The sequence below is a fragment of the Phoca vitulina genome, unplaced genomic scaffold, assembly GCF_004348235.1.
Source record: "Phoca vitulina isolate PV1807 unplaced genomic scaffold, GSC_HSeal_1.0 scaffold22, whole genome shotgun sequence".
NCBI lineage: Eukaryota > Metazoa > Chordata > Mammalia > Carnivora > Phocidae > Phoca > Phoca vitulina.
The window spans coordinates 18,062,176-18,077,215 of record NW_022589725.1 but is presented as its reverse complement, the minus strand read 5'-3'; the positions used below and the strand labels follow the sequence as shown (position 1 = coordinate 18,077,215).

The 15,040-nt window shown below is 40.5% G+C and overlaps 1 protein-coding gene across 5 annotated transcripts in view; it reads left to right on the top strand.

Moving 5' to 3' along the window:
- The first annotated feature begins 5,381 nt into the window (after nucleotides 1-5,381).
- The window catches only part of GPCPD1 (glycerophosphocholine phosphodiesterase 1), a 56,954-nt gene continuing 47,295 nt past the window's right edge, over nucleotides 5,382-15,040 (top strand). Inside the window, exons 1-3 of one of the 5 annotated variants that reach the window (XM_032419171.1) lie at nucleotides 5,382-5,542; nucleotides 10,806-10,882; nucleotides 14,419-14,518. In XM_032419171.1, coding sequence (XP_032275062.1) covers nucleotides 10,834-10,882; nucleotides 14,419-14,518 — 149 coding nt within the window. In that variant the 5' untranslated portion in view covers nucleotides 5,382-5,542; nucleotides 10,806-10,833. Of the gene's footprint in view, nucleotides 5,543-7,470; nucleotides 8,073-10,739; nucleotides 10,883-14,052; nucleotides 14,221-14,418; nucleotides 14,519-15,040 lie in introns of those variants that run through there. The other 4 variants (XM_032419174.1, XM_032419172.1, XM_032419175.1 and 1 more) reach the window with 4 other exon arrangements.

Genomic DNA, 15,040 nt, shown 5'->3' with positions numbered 1-15,040 from the left:
CAGGGGGAGTGGGAGAGGGAGAAGCAGGCTTCCCGCTGAGCAGGGAGCCCGATGTGGGGCTTGATCCCAGGACCCTGGGATCATGACCTGAGCCGAAGGCAGACGCTTAACGACTGAGTCACCCAGGCGCCCCAAAGGGGAAGACTTCGAAAACTATAGATTCATAATAATAAAGTTTATGACACAAACTTGGCCTATAGGACACAGATAACATATGCCAACAATATTTAAATAGAGGTGAGTAGATATCCTGGAGGAAATCTTGGTTTGGCTGAGTTTGGCACACAGTGAAATTAGCACTATTTTGAGGACAAAAAGAGATTTTTGACTATTACAGGATTCTTAGGTCTCTGAATTCCTTAATATTTCCGAGATGAGTTTTTATCTACAAAACAATTTTGGGTCATTTGCCTTACACAATGGGTGCCTGCTTTGGCCATAATTCTCTGATTTGAATGGTGAATGGGTGGTTTGGCAGGGGCTTCTCTGGACTGCAATCTGATACCTAAGGAAATAACCACTGATTTTAATGACAACTTTTCTCAGGCTCAGAGGCCATTTTCCTACAGAACTTTTCTGTCATAAACTCCCTACTGGGAACTTCTCTCCCCAGACTCAGTAAAATAAACATTTCTAAAGCCAAACAGTTGAATTTATCAATGCTCATTTCTGTTGTTAGCTGGGTAAGAAAATAATTCCGGAGACAATTTCCATTTCTGATGGACTTTGGTTGACTACACACACTAGAATTTAGTCCTCTAATCATGAATCATAGATATAATGTCTGTATTAAATGAAGGAAGGCCACTTAATCAGATTTTAAAAACCCAGCCTAGTAGTTAGTTAGATCTTCAGAAAAAAAGATGCCCCCAAAATTCTAACTGCCATCACTTTTCATAGGTCCTTGGTGTTTTCTTCCTCTTCTTTAGGAAACTATTTTGATTATTTTAATTTTTGATGGCTTAGCATTTTTACGTATAGTCACAGTAATTGATTGCATGGTAAGGTGGATGAATCCCAAGCGGTTTGGATGATACTCACCCTCTCTCCATACTCTTTGGGTTGGGACTTACAATTGCTTTTTTAGGAGGAAAATGTAATAAGGAACATAGCCACAGCATACACTTATTTTCATGAAAGGAAGACGAGGTTCTCTTTAGTCTGGCTGGACTAGGATAATCAGTTTGTTCTGTTGCCTTGGAATCCAAACTCAGAGGCCTATCTGGGCCAGGTAGGACTTGTGAAATGTATGATTAGGACAATGGATGAGTAACAGGGAGTGGTGGGGTCTTTGTTGGATTAGGGTGTGTATTCAAAATTAAATTTAAAACATCACCACTACGTGAGCCATATGTCCATGGCTGTGGGTCAGAATGTCATCTAACTCAATGTCAGTGTTGATACCCACAGCACTACTCTTGTAAGATGAGGTGATGTGAGTGCAAGGGGAGGCCATACAATGGAGCCCATAGCAGCTGAATCCCTGCTTCTCCAGGGGGTAGACACAACATGGCTTAGTATTTAATGTTAACATCTAGAATTGACAAACTTGCTTTAATACTTTTTCCTGAAATTTTCAATGATTTCTATAAGCATGTTTATATCCGCTCTGTGCCAAGCACTGTGCTGGGATGTGAAGATCAATAATACGTAGTCCTTGCCCTTGAGAGCCCAATTACAGGAGGGCAAAGTAGAGATCTAACAGATAAAAGCAATCAAGTGTTAGTTCTCACTCTCATTTTTGTTTTATAGGAAAAATAACAATGGTATAGTGTAAGCCAACAAGTTGGGAGTACAACAAAGAGCAGAATCATTGCCTCTATCTCCCCCATCTAAATCATTCACATAATAAATGTACCACTATTGCCAAGAACCTCTGCCTTCCTGACTTCAATCCGGGCTCTCTGGCGCGCTGCCAGCCAGGAGAGAGCAGCTGGGATTTTGAGGCTGCTGTGTGGTAGTGGAGCTGTTAGAGTCCTTTTGTTCAGAGGAAGGATATGCCCAGAAAACAACAGCTCCTTCTGTGGACAGTCATCAGTATTTTCACTAAAATGATAAAATGGTAGCCAGTCAACTGTTGAACAATTTGAGCAGTAAAGGGAATTCCCTTGGGGAATCCATTTTAACGCAGAATGCACGAGACTGAGAGGCATTTGGAAAGACAAAAAATAATAAGTGGAAAAGGCTAACAACAAAATGGCTTAGCTCAGCATTTTCTGATACAACTTGTACTTCTTAATTTTATTTATTTTTTATTTTTTTTATATGTTTTTTGAGTTTATTTTTATTTTTATTTATTTATTTTTTTTAAAGATTTTATTTATTTATTTGACAGAGAGAGAGAGACAGCGAGAGCAGGAACACAAGCAGGGGGAGTGGGAGAGGGAGAAGCAGGCTTCCCGCCGAGCAGGGAGCCCAATGTGGGACTCGATCCCAGGACCCTGGGATCATGACCTGAGCCGAAGGCAGACGCTTAACAACTGAGCCACCCAGGCGCCCTGTACTTCTTAATTTTACAACGTCTTGATTCCTAGAGTCCATAAGGCAGATGCCTTCCAGAGTTGTAATTATGTTTACGTTACACATGGTAATTTTTCTTTAGAGACTGTTTCCTGATATCCAGTTTTACCAATGTATTGGTCATTTACAGATGGTATCCTACTACCCTAAATATGAAAATTTGAGCTAACACCCATATGGGGCTGGCTAGTGACCCACAATGGAGCCCACAGATGACTTATAGATGAAAAGTTACTTTAGTCAAAATCAAATTGAAGATGTCCCCAGTTATAAAAAATGGTTATTTATACTCAAAATGTCAGAGATGGTGAAGGGTGGGATTGAAGTCTAGGTCTGGCCCCTAAATCTAGAGCTTTTCCATCAATATCATTACTGTAACCAAGCCAGGGTTTGTTCCTTGGTGGGTCACAGAAATTACACCAGGTGAGTTGCTGCACAAAGAAAAAAAACTTTATTTGCAGCAAATAAGGAGATGATACAGGACAGCTTCCAAAGTCATGACTCCCCGAGGATGGGTGAATACGTACCTTACTTTTAGGGTTAGGATGAATATTTAGATAGGGAAGACTTGTCAGCGTGTATAGGGGCAGGCATAAGGTAGCGAATGCGCTTTAAAGAAACATGCCTATACGTACATTGTATGTCCTGTAAATGAGGCTGAGACTCCTCCTTGGGCAGAGATTTTAGTATTATAATGAGGTAAAAGTAATGGAAGGTCATTCCAGAGGTCACTCCATGGCCCCTCTGCACAAGCTAAAGCAGGGGTTTAGCTCAAAGGGTCTGGATAGTCTGGGCCAGGAGGTCTTGTTAAGGCAGTTGCTGTCACCTGAGGGGTGGTTTCAGGTTTCATTTGCCTGAGTTAAGAGGAAACTTCAGTGAGTACAAGCAGGTAGGCAGTAAACGTCAGATCTTGGAGCCTGGCTGGTGATATTACCACCTTTAAAAAAATTAAGGTATAAAGTGAGATCATGCAGTGTTGATTTTAGACAAATGAGATAACATATTTCATTATGTAATCAAATAAGATGTTAATCTTTTGTAAAATTCAATACATATGGAGTCCTGGAAATGAGTAAATTAACCTCATTAACCATGTTTTTGAAAAATTATAACATTCCACAGAAGTGGCGGGAGGAAAGAATATGTTCTCTATATTCTATTTCAATATCTCAATCAGAATGGGAAATATATGATGTAATCTTAAATATATTGCACTATTAAAGAATTTCTAAGCAAGGTTTTGTAAAATGGCATCTCTAGGAGTACCTTCTTTCCCTGTGTGGGTCCAAGTTTCTCTGTTCTTATTATTCTTCCAATCATCTAAGGCTACTGGTTTGTTTTAGATCTTGAAGAAGTGCCTCAACTTCCAGCCCACTGATGGCATCTTTGAAATATGTATAATTCTTCTATAATTTCAATAGGACTTAGGGAAGGAACATGGATTGGGTCCATCAACTCGAACTATGAACATCAGACAAATAAAGCTTGACTAAGTGGTGATCACAGGAAAATAAAGATCTATTATAAATATTTAAAGGAAGCAAACTCGAAGGGAAGAAATCCATCACTCAAGTATGACTAACAACAGAGAAATGAAACTCCAAGCTATTAGGAAATGTACAAGAGCAGACTTGAGCAGATAATGGTACATAATTGGGAGGAAATTTTAATTCTTTAAGAAATTTGGTATTAAAAGTGCCATCAAAAAACCATTGCATTCTGTGCCTAACACAAAGCATGCACTTAATAATTGTTTGGTAACTGAATGGGTGACATTGTCAGAAATGCCCTGGGGTTAAATCCAAGCTGAAATATCAAGTGTGGTTGTGAGCACTTTGATTTATAAAACTAGAAACTCTTTCTAAAGCTAGAGTTTATCTAATACAAATGCTTTTTTTAGTAGGCCCATTCCAACCAATTTGCAACACTGAGCTATCTCTTACTGCAAGAGTTCTTCAACACCCACTAAAAAGGTGGTTCTTTAATTTTCAGTATCTCACTTGATTTAAATGAAATACTGATAATGTAACTTTATATTAGAGGTTAACCAGAAGTTAACTTTGACGCTGGGAAGGTAAAAATTTAAGTTAGGTAAGTAGCAAATGCTGATTAATTTTTCTGTGACCTTCAAAAGAGAGAAAACTTTGCTTTTTTTTGTTTTTGGTAGGGCTGATTTTTCACAAAATAAGAAATTTGCAGAGAGGGTCTGTCTTGCTTTGGGAAAAGTTCCTTCAAACTTTAATTTGCATACAAATAACCTGGGGATCTTGTTAAATGCAAATTAGATTAGGCAGATCCGAAAAGGTCCAGGGAGTGCAATTTTGACAGCTCCCAGGTGATGCTGCTGGCCTTGTAAGATTTTGTGTAGCAAAGGTATAAACGCTCAAACATCTTAGGTCACTAAATTCTCGTTTTCAACTTTAAAGATTTGGTCCAAATGTGCTTGCTGTTTTGTAACGAAAGAAAGTTTCCAGAAAACACTAGGCCTGCTAATTTCCTTCACTTTTGAATGGCAAAAAATGCATTTCAGAACTGCAGCTCCGGCCTCCACGACTGGTCGTCCTAAGGCGGCTTTGGGGAGCAAGGAATGCGTCTAAGACCCCAGTCCGGACGTCGGCGCTGCACCTAGCTGGGTTCCGAGTCTGCGGAAAACACGCACGGGAGAGGGGGACCCCGGGGATGCCCCGACGCCCCCGGTCGCCGACGCTAGCCCTTTCCAGGAACGCGCGGGCTCGCCCCCCGCGCGCGGCCGCCGATTGGCCAGGACGGCGCCGGCGTGACGTCAAGTCCCGCCCCATCGCCCCTCAGGCCCCGCCCCGCGGGGTGGCCTGGCGGTTTGGTCTGGAGCAGCTGAAACCGGTTTGAGCGGAGCCGCTTCCTGCCGCTCGGCGCCGCCGCGGGCTGCCTGGGGGAGCGCTGGCGAGGCGCTGACGGCGGGCGCCCGGCTTCTCGGCCCGCGGCCCTCGCTCTCGAGCGCAGCGGCGGCGACGGCGGTGACGGCGCGGACCCGCGGAGCAGGCAGGTGAGAAGGGCCGCCAGGCCTGGCCCGGCGCTCGGTGCGGGGAGGCCGCGGCGGCAGCTCACGTGGCAACCGAGCTGTCAGGGCGGACCGGCTGGGGATGCGGCGGGGCGAGGGGTGGGCAGGGTGCCCCGGCCCCGGCCCTGCGGGCACTGTCCCCTGGGGAACACTGGCCTGGACGTTCGCGCCGGTACGTCGGTGGGCACCCTCTGTCTATTTCGACTTTTATTGTTTGCTGCCACGATTCCGCTGGGCTGCCTGGTGCTTAGTTCCTCTCTGAAAAATTTGTACAGTATTTTCCCTGCCAGAATTCATAGAGCCTAAGACCACCACGAGTATACGAACTTAAGGAACGAAGAAACAAAAATTGCCACTGAAATCCGTTTGTGCACCCCTAACCCGCAGCATGGCCCTCGCTCACCACTACTCGATCCGTCTATGCGTAATTCTTAGTGTTTTGGCAACTGCTTATTTTCTGAAATTGCCTAACCACATAGTCGAAGGCATGCTTGTATAATCCAGTTATTCCAAAAAACCGAAGTGCCTTCTTACCCCAAGGAGAGGTCCCAGGAATAGACATCTTTGCTCTCCATGCAATTTTGGGAAAGCTGCACCTTCTCTCCAAAACTGCTCTTGGCCCAAAGCTCTTCAGATTGCCTTGATGCCCTCTGGGGGAACTCCTCGATCAGTTAGGGGCTTCATCAGCCCCCTCTCACCCCACTGCCCCATCATAAAGGAAATCGTTCATGAATTCAGTCATGAATTGCAGAGAATTCTTTTATTTTGAGGCAGCTGTGGAGTCCGATACAGTGCCGACATAGAAAAAGATTGAACCGAGCAGGATGTTTAGACCTGATGATGTTTTCTTCATACTCTTCTGTGGCCCTCTCTGTTCGCGCCTAGTAACTACCCCCTTCTATACCCCTTCATGTTTCTCCCTCTTGCTACATTTCTGACAGTTGTGACTTAGCTAAGAAGTAAATACAAGCTATCTGTCCTTTTTTCAACTCCTGATGGTCTGGATACAAATGATTCAGGATAAAGCAAACAGGTAAAACTGCACATGGCCTAATCTGTTCTGGACTTAAGAACTAGGGAGAACCAATATTCTACACAAAATAAGACTTAGGAAAGTTCTGTTCGGAAAAATAATGACCACAAAAGAAATCTCACAGTGGCAGAGTAAAATTTGATACCTACAAAAAGTAGGTTGATGAATCAAATCCTTGTATGTAATCTAACCAGGGAAAGCATATGGACTATACATGACATAATATCAAGACAAAGTGAAATGGAAAACATTTGGAAAACTTTTACTGCGTTGCTTAGAAAGTTGAACCAGGAATAAACCTGGCTTAGTGAAATCTCCAGAAATGCTTTCTTTATGAAAATCCATTCATGTCTGCATGGCTCAAGTATACTGGGGTCAGAATAGTGGGGTCATAATGATCCTCCAAAAGGATTAACAGAAATTAACTTAGGAAAACATAGGTATTTCATATATTCTTTATAGCCAGTTATGAGGACCAAAGCTGCTGGAGTCTAGGAAAGAGTAAGACTTGGAAATGGCTTTTTTCTTTGAAAAAATTTGAAGGAAGACAGAGATGTTCTTTTCGGCCAGAAAAACACATTTTAACTAAAAATATCTGTGATCTCAATATAGCTGTAAACTAAATGTTCCTGTACCTTGGTTTGCTTAAATATCCCTTTTGGAGTGCGTGGGTGGCTCAGTTGGTTAAGCGACTGCCTTCAGCTCAGGTCATGGTCCCGGAATCCTGGGATCGAGTCCCACATCGGGCTCCTGGCTCAGCGGGGAGCCTGCTTCTCCCCCTGACCCTCTCCCCTCTCATGCTGTTTCTCTTTCTCTCTCTCTCTCTCTCTCTCTCTCTCTCAAATAAATAAATAAATAAAATCTTTGAAAAAAAAAATAAATAAATACCCCTTTTGTTCCCCAAGCTGGTAGACCAGTAAGGTCATGTGTTGGGATAGTTTCTTTGACCAAAAAAATAGAGTAAAATTTATTTTGGCAGGTAGTGTAAACTCTGAAATATTTCTTGAATGTAAATTACAATGTCATACTTTACTAATTGCTTAAGTCTTTAAAAAAGTGTTAAAATACTGTTAGATGCTACTCAAAATCTCAGATGAGAATACTGTTTGATATTTATCTTCAAAAAGCACAAAATGGAAGTTTTATATAAAACAAATTGCGTTGGTTAAATTATATTTACAGTCAGCTCATGTACATGAAAATGACTAGATTTTTTCACCTTACTCTTGTTTTGTGTATGTCTGGAAGACCTCCCCTGTCCAAGTTGGGATTTTTTTTTTTTCTTTTTGCTTGTTTGGAAGAGGAAGTGTTGGTGGGTGTGTAAATTTTGCATTCTGCAACAGTACAGTATTTTACTTTGTCACTACTGTTTTGGTGGTAGCTGGGTGCCAAAATTGTGCACGCCAATCCTGCACCAGAATTTTGGCCTCTGTCCACAATCAAGTAAACTGATGTAGGAGCAGCTCCCCAGGCTTTTATTTGGTATGGTATTAAATTGTGGAGGGGGAAGAGAGGAAATTAAACCACACTATAGGACTTTTGGCAATCCAAACGAAAAATGATGCTTTGTTGACATCCAGGGAGGTTTTGGGGGTGGGGGTATTTTTGTGCTTGTGTATGTGGTTTTGTACAGTACATTTACTGCAGCTATTACAATAGCTGTTACCAAGTTACTATAGGCACTTTTACAAGCAACCTTAAGAATGAAAGTCAATTTTAATAATCAATTGAATTTATGTAAGTTTCCCATTTAATGCAGTAGAAATTTAGAGGTAATTTTGTGCCAGTTGTTGATTTTAATACATGGGAATAATTACATTTGATTTCCCTAAAATTGGCTAAAATAGATATTTAAAATTGATCAGAAAATAGTTGAGTAGCAACTATGTAATTATGTAGATGAGATTATGTAGTCCTTTGTTGAAAACTGACAGTAAATACTGGGTGAAAGTAGAAGTTGTAGGTTGCGATTAAGGTTGGTTATGCACCAGTTTTGCTGGATGATGGGGCTTTTTGCTGTGTCTCAAAATTCAGTTACGTAAAAGCCAAGCTCTTTTGCTAGTCTTGAGGTTTCTTTATATGACATAAATTAAAGGTAAGAGTGTGGTGTTTAAGTGAACTATTTAATTATTAGAAAAGGAGATATTAACTATTCTTAGAGTTAGTACTCCGATTCCTATCAGATGTCATATTAAAGGAGAGCTAATAAGATACTTGGATAATGATTGTTTAATGAGGGGGTTAACAGTCTACAGCTATTTTTAGTTTTAGAACATTCTTTGGCAGTGCTAGAACTGAATGTATATGCTTTAAATAGATTGTGTTTGTTCTTAGACACAAATTATTTTGATCAAGGACAGGATTTTCTCTAGTGCACGGTCTTGGGTTTTCTAACTGAAATGGTAGAGTTATCAAATAGGGAATTCTGTATGAAGGTGATATGAAACCACATTGACTGGTGGTCTTGCTTAATACGAATATTCAGTATTTACATTTTATCATTGATGTAAGTGGGATGATAAATAGTTTGTAGCTAACAGTGAGTCTGGAATTTTGACCCTCATAGCAGCCCCCTGTGGATCAGGTTTCTCAGCCTCAGCCCTATTGTTATTTGGAGGTGGACAGTTATTTGTGGAGAGCTATTCTGTGCATTGCATGGTGTTTAACAGCACTTTGGCCTCTATCCACTGGATGCCAGCAGTATCACTCCCAGTTGCGACAACCAAAAATGTCTCCTGACATTGCCAAATACCCCTTGGAGGGCAGAATTGTCCCCAGTGAGAACTGCTTGCTATAGATCTGCCTTGGCTTGGAAGTGTAGTTACTTGAGCAGCAGTGTTCATTGAATGGTCATTGCAGAGTTGGGTATACGTTCATGGGGTGGGAAAAGGAGCAAAGGGGAAATAGAAGAATGAATAGCTATGAAAATTACTTTATGATTTTTAAAATAATGTATAAATACAAATAACCTTTAAGCTGGTAAACTAATGAAATGATGCAGAGTAAAGACATTGGAATTATTTTAGGAATACTGGTGAATTGGGGCACAAAATTTTGGGGAGGGTTTGGAGAAGTTATGTAGAATGATCTGCCCTTGTGTAGAGTGTGTGTTCTTTCTATATATGTTATATAGCCTCCTTTAGAATTGATACTGTATATATTTTTAAAAATCTGTTATCTTTCCTCAGGTACTTAAATTAGGGGGTGGTAAACAGATTGGTTTGGCTGGGAAAAACAACCAAGAAATGAAAAATCAGCTAGAGAGAAAATGTGGATAGGACATCAAGGATTAGGGGTTTAGATTTCTGTAAGTAATCGAAGTAATTCCTAGTCAGGGACATGAGGAAGAATATTTTAACTGACATAAAATGTATTATTGGGAAGACAGAATCCAAAGACAAATCCAAAAAATGTATTATTGGGGAGACAGAATCCAAGAATGCAGAATCCAATCCAGGTTAGAATGCTTAGGATTTTGAATGAAGTTCAGACCGTAGAAAGAAAGGCATATATGTAGGATCAATTAGAATCAACAGGGTTTGGTAATAGATCACAGAGTTGAGACTTTAAATTTGAGTCTACAGAACTAGAGTAATAACAGTCCAGAGAAAATCTGAAAAGAGTGGTTTATGGGGGAGGGTTGTGTTTTTTTTTTTAAGTTATTAGTTACATTACTTAGAAGCAGAATCTGCATCTTGTTGCAGAACATAACTAGTTTGTTTCAGTGAATGGTACTTAAGTTCTTCAGTTGTTTCCTTGTTATTAAAGTTGAAACCTTATTGAAGTAGAAATTCTCTCTTGAGCCAAGTTTTTTTCTATCTGTAGTTGTGTTTTGTTTTTGTTTTGCTTTTTTTCCTCCATCATAACATGAGCCTGGTCGGGAAAGATAGATTGAGTTCAGAACAGCTGCTTATCAGAAGAGAAAGTTTGTAACAGAATCTTGAATCCTTAAAAAAAAAAAAAGTTTGGACACTTGTTTTGCAATTTTTCTGGTCCCTACACACAGAATAGGTTTTAACATTATGCCTAAAAAATTGCTGGGTACTTCCTAAATCATTCAGCCTTTATATATAAGTTTTCTGGAATCTTTTGTTCACAGTTTTGATTTATTTATTTTTGGTTTTTGTTTTGTTTTTTAATTTGTTTCTTGGTGGTAGCTATTTAGAGCTAAGATTTTTATATATTTTAAATGACATCTTCTCTTTTTCTCCCTAGCTCAACATTGTAAAATAAATCCATCAGAATGACACCTTCTCAGGTTACTTTTGAAATAAGAGGAACTCTTTTACCAGGTATTGTAAAATTTTACTTTAAAACAAAATTTTACATGAGTATTTTTTTATCTTGATTATCTTAAATATGCAGTTTGTTATTACAATAGGACTAATTTTTAGATGAAACTATCTTTAGAACTTAGCTTATTTTTCAGAAATGTGCTTGGAGTATAGTATACTTAAGGGGGTGCGGGGGTGGCTCAGTCGTTAAGCGTCTGCCTTCGGCTCAGGCCCTGATCCCAGGGTCCTGGGATCGAGCCCCTCATCGGGCTCCCTGCTTGGTGGGAGGCCTGCTTCTCCCTCTCCCACTCCCCCCTGCTTGTGTTCCCTCTCTCACTGTCTCTCTCTCTCTGTCAAATAAATAAAATCTTAAAAAAAAAAAAAAAAGAAAAGAAAAAAAACCATACTTCCCCAAATAGTAAATGTCTTAGTCTCATATTTTCCAAGAAAGCTGTGAATTTATTTAATTTTGCATAGGATGAAGATAGTTGGACTAACCATGAAAATGAGGGAAATTTTGCTAGTGCAAGAAGTTGGTGAACTATTTGGTTAAGATAACTTTGTTCCCTATTTGTAAATTTTTTGGCTTATTGTATGTTTTGCTGTCTACTAAAGCAGTGTGAAATAATTTTAGGGTAAATAGCATATCAAAATAGTATCACGCCTGGGGTATGTATCTCCTTATTTAATATACTCACTATAATACTGGCCAGTTCCTCAAATCTGTTACATTCTTTCCCTCTTTTGGGCCTTTCTCAAATTGTTTCCTCTGTCTAGATCTGTGGCCTCCCTTCTCCCCTTTAACTCTCCTTAATGCCAACCCCACATTTAGCTAGGTTAGGATCCCTGTGAAATTCAGGGTTCCAGGACTTTTCGTAGTACCTTACAGATTTTATGGAATTATTTGAGTAATTTTGTTTATGGATAGATTGTAAGCTCTGTGAAAATGTGACTTCGTCTTGTCATGCTGAGTGCATGCATCTAACACAGTGCCTGGCTCAGAATAGGGGTAAATATGTGTTCAAAATATGAATAAATGATTCACTCTGTATATTCAGCATCTTTGGTCTAGCAGCCATCAGAGTGATGTAGGAAAGACGTCATTAGGGTTCAAAGCCAATGGCCAAGAAGGAATTCTTGAGACGTCTTTAGTGCAAAAAGGTGGTTTTATTAAAGCACAGGGACAGGACCCTTCGGCAGAAAGAGCTGCATCGGGGTCATGAGGAGTGGCCCATTATATACTTTCAAGTTGGGAGGGGGTTAGGGATAGCATAAGTCTCTAAGGAATTTTGGAAGCAAGGTTTCCAGGACTTTGAGGGGGCTAGCTATTGTTGGGAAAAGGTAATTTATTACTGCCTAATAAAACTTTAGTCATGAGACCCTTCAGATGTATATCGGTGTGCCATATGCTTGGGGGATGATTACCAACACGTATCTTGGGGGGGTTTAGAGATAAAGGAAGTTTCCAAAGGAATTTTTATATGTTAAAGTAGACTTACAGGATGGGGGGGGTGGTCAGACTAGAATTGTCTTTTGCCCTTAGCAAAGTATTAACATCGAGGCAGTTGAGTCCCTAGAGGAATGTCACTCTGCCTCTTTCAAGGACTTGTCAGTGGGCTGTACGTAGTAGGAAATTTAATAATTTTTCTTCTGCCTTTGTTTCCCACATCAAGAGCAGTTGACAGAGTGTATGTTTGTCCAAGTTAAATTCTTCGCCAAGATGATCTGGTAGAGAGCTCCCATCTCTGGGCAGGATTCTGCAGATTGAAGATTGCCAGCAGCTGATAGGTTGGCTCACTTGGGTCAAGAGCTCACCTTAGTCCAGTGTATAGCCTTCTCTGTGGAGAGAAAACTGCAGAGCGGTATCATATCCTTTCAGAGAATTGTACACAGGCACTTAAGTTAGAAGGAGCTGGCCATGTCAGGCATAGGGACCAACCACAGAATTGTCCCTAGAAGGGTGAGCTTGATGAGGGTCTTATTCTCAAGGACTAGAGGGAAGATAGTGGTGGATGTGAATGTAAGAGAGGACCATGTACACAGCAACATGTATGACTTTGGGAATGAATATTTATATTTAGCAACAGCGTTTATCTTTTTAATCAGAGAAGGTGGTGATAACCTAAGTTAATTACAAAACAAAATCTGGTTACTCTAAAGAATTGGTGAATATTTTGATATGAAATCTCTATATGTAACCACTCTATGCTTGACAAAAATGTATTTAGAACCCCAAAAACTCCTGAGTGATTATCGCACTTGAAATTTTAGTTAAGTTTTAGACAGTCCAAGCTTATAGAATGCTCACGCAGGTGGTTAAAGCCAACTACAGTTCTGGCTTTACTAGAGTAGTGCTTAAAAGCCACTCAGAATGTGGAGGAGTTTGTCTTGAACTTTGTTCTCTTGGCCTCAGTTCATTATCTTTTTCTTTATGATTTTAATTATAGTAATTCAGAATGTATTGCTATGTAAGTCAAAGTCTTCTCCACTTATATCCAATAATTTTTTTAAAGATTTATTCATTTTAGAGAGAGCATGTGCAAGCAGGAGTGGCAGGGGTGCCAGAGGGAGAGGGCGAGAGAGAATCTCAAGCAGACTCCCCGCTCAGTGTGGAGCCCAACACAGGGCTTGATCCCACGACCCAAGATCATGACCCAAGCTGAAACCAAGAGTCGGACGCTCAACTGACTAAACCACCCAGGCACCTTGAAGTTGTAGACTTTTACTGAATGTATGTAATTCAGCAAATATAGATGACAGCTATATTTTGGTTTGTCTGTTGATGAGAAGTGTTCAGGTAAAACAATAGTCATTATTTTAGTAAGGAAAACTAGATTTTTCACTATGTAAGTCTTTGTTTTGAGGATTTTTTGTTATTGTTGTTGTCCCCATTGATAATTTTCTTAATCTTTAGCTTGTTAATAGCCACTGTTTGAGTTCCTAGAAAATAATGGTTACTGTTTCTCTAGAATACTTATGTGCATTTAGTGTGTGCCTTTTTAAATCGGAAGCTGCCTTGGGGCACCTGGGTGGCTCAGTCGTTAAGCGTCTGCCTTCGGCTCGTGTCATGGTCCCAGGGTCCTGGGATCGAGCCCTACATCGGGCTCCCTGCTCCGCGGGAGGCCTGCTTCTCTCTCTCCCACCCCCCCGCTTGTGTTCCCTCTCTCACTGTGTCTTTAAAAAAAACATTAAAAAAAATAAATAAATAAATCGGAAGCTGCCTTGAAGGCAGGAACTGTGGCATGAGCACTTTGTCTTCTTGGTGCTTGTTTATTGGCTCAGTTAAGTGGTTGAACAAATGAAGAATAGTTCACCTCTATACATCCCTCCTTTTCTTTGGTTTTGGTTCTGTAGAGGTAGGTCAAGTTAAGAATGCAGGTGTTAGTGCAGTGCCTGGGTCTGACGCATGTCTCCAGGGAGGCTCCTCCATCTCTGCTAAAGGTGACTCTGCATCCAGGTTCTAGTGGAACTGACTGCTCTTTTCGTGCTTCCTAGAACTAAAATTTGAAACTTTCTTGCTTAGCCCACTATAACTGCTTGTTCTGTTTCTTTAGGAGAAATTTTTGCCATATGTGGAAGCTGTGATGCTTTGGGAAACTGGAGTCCTCAGAATGCTGTGGCTCTTCTTCCAGAAAATGAGACAGGTGGTGAAAGGTAAGAAGAGAAATAACAGGTTACAGAATAATTGTGACATCCAGATTAGAAACTTGGGGGGTTTCTAAGATACCTTCATATAGTTTTCCTCTTTTATTTTTATGACCGTTCTTGCATGTGCATAGAGTGAAGTAGTTGTACAAGGTTGGTTGTAAAAAAAAAAGTTTCTGTTTCTCAATTTCCCACTTCAACCATTTTCAACTTTCGGCTGGTTCTTTTGGTAGTTACCACCATATTTCTAAATAACAGGCTTATATTGCTATTTCTTATTTTTTTTTTTTTAAGATTTTATTTATTTATTTGACAGAGAGAGAGCTAGAGAGGGAACACAAGCAGGGGGAGCAGGAGAGGGAGAAGCAGGCTTCCTGCCGAGCAGGGAGCCTGATGTGGGGCTTGATCGCAGGACCCTGGGATCATGACCTGAGCCGAAGGCAGACGCTTAAGGACTGAGCCACCCAGGCGCCCCTCTATTTCTTATTTTTTTAAGCTTTTTTAAGGTATTATGTTTTGGCTCTCAGTATA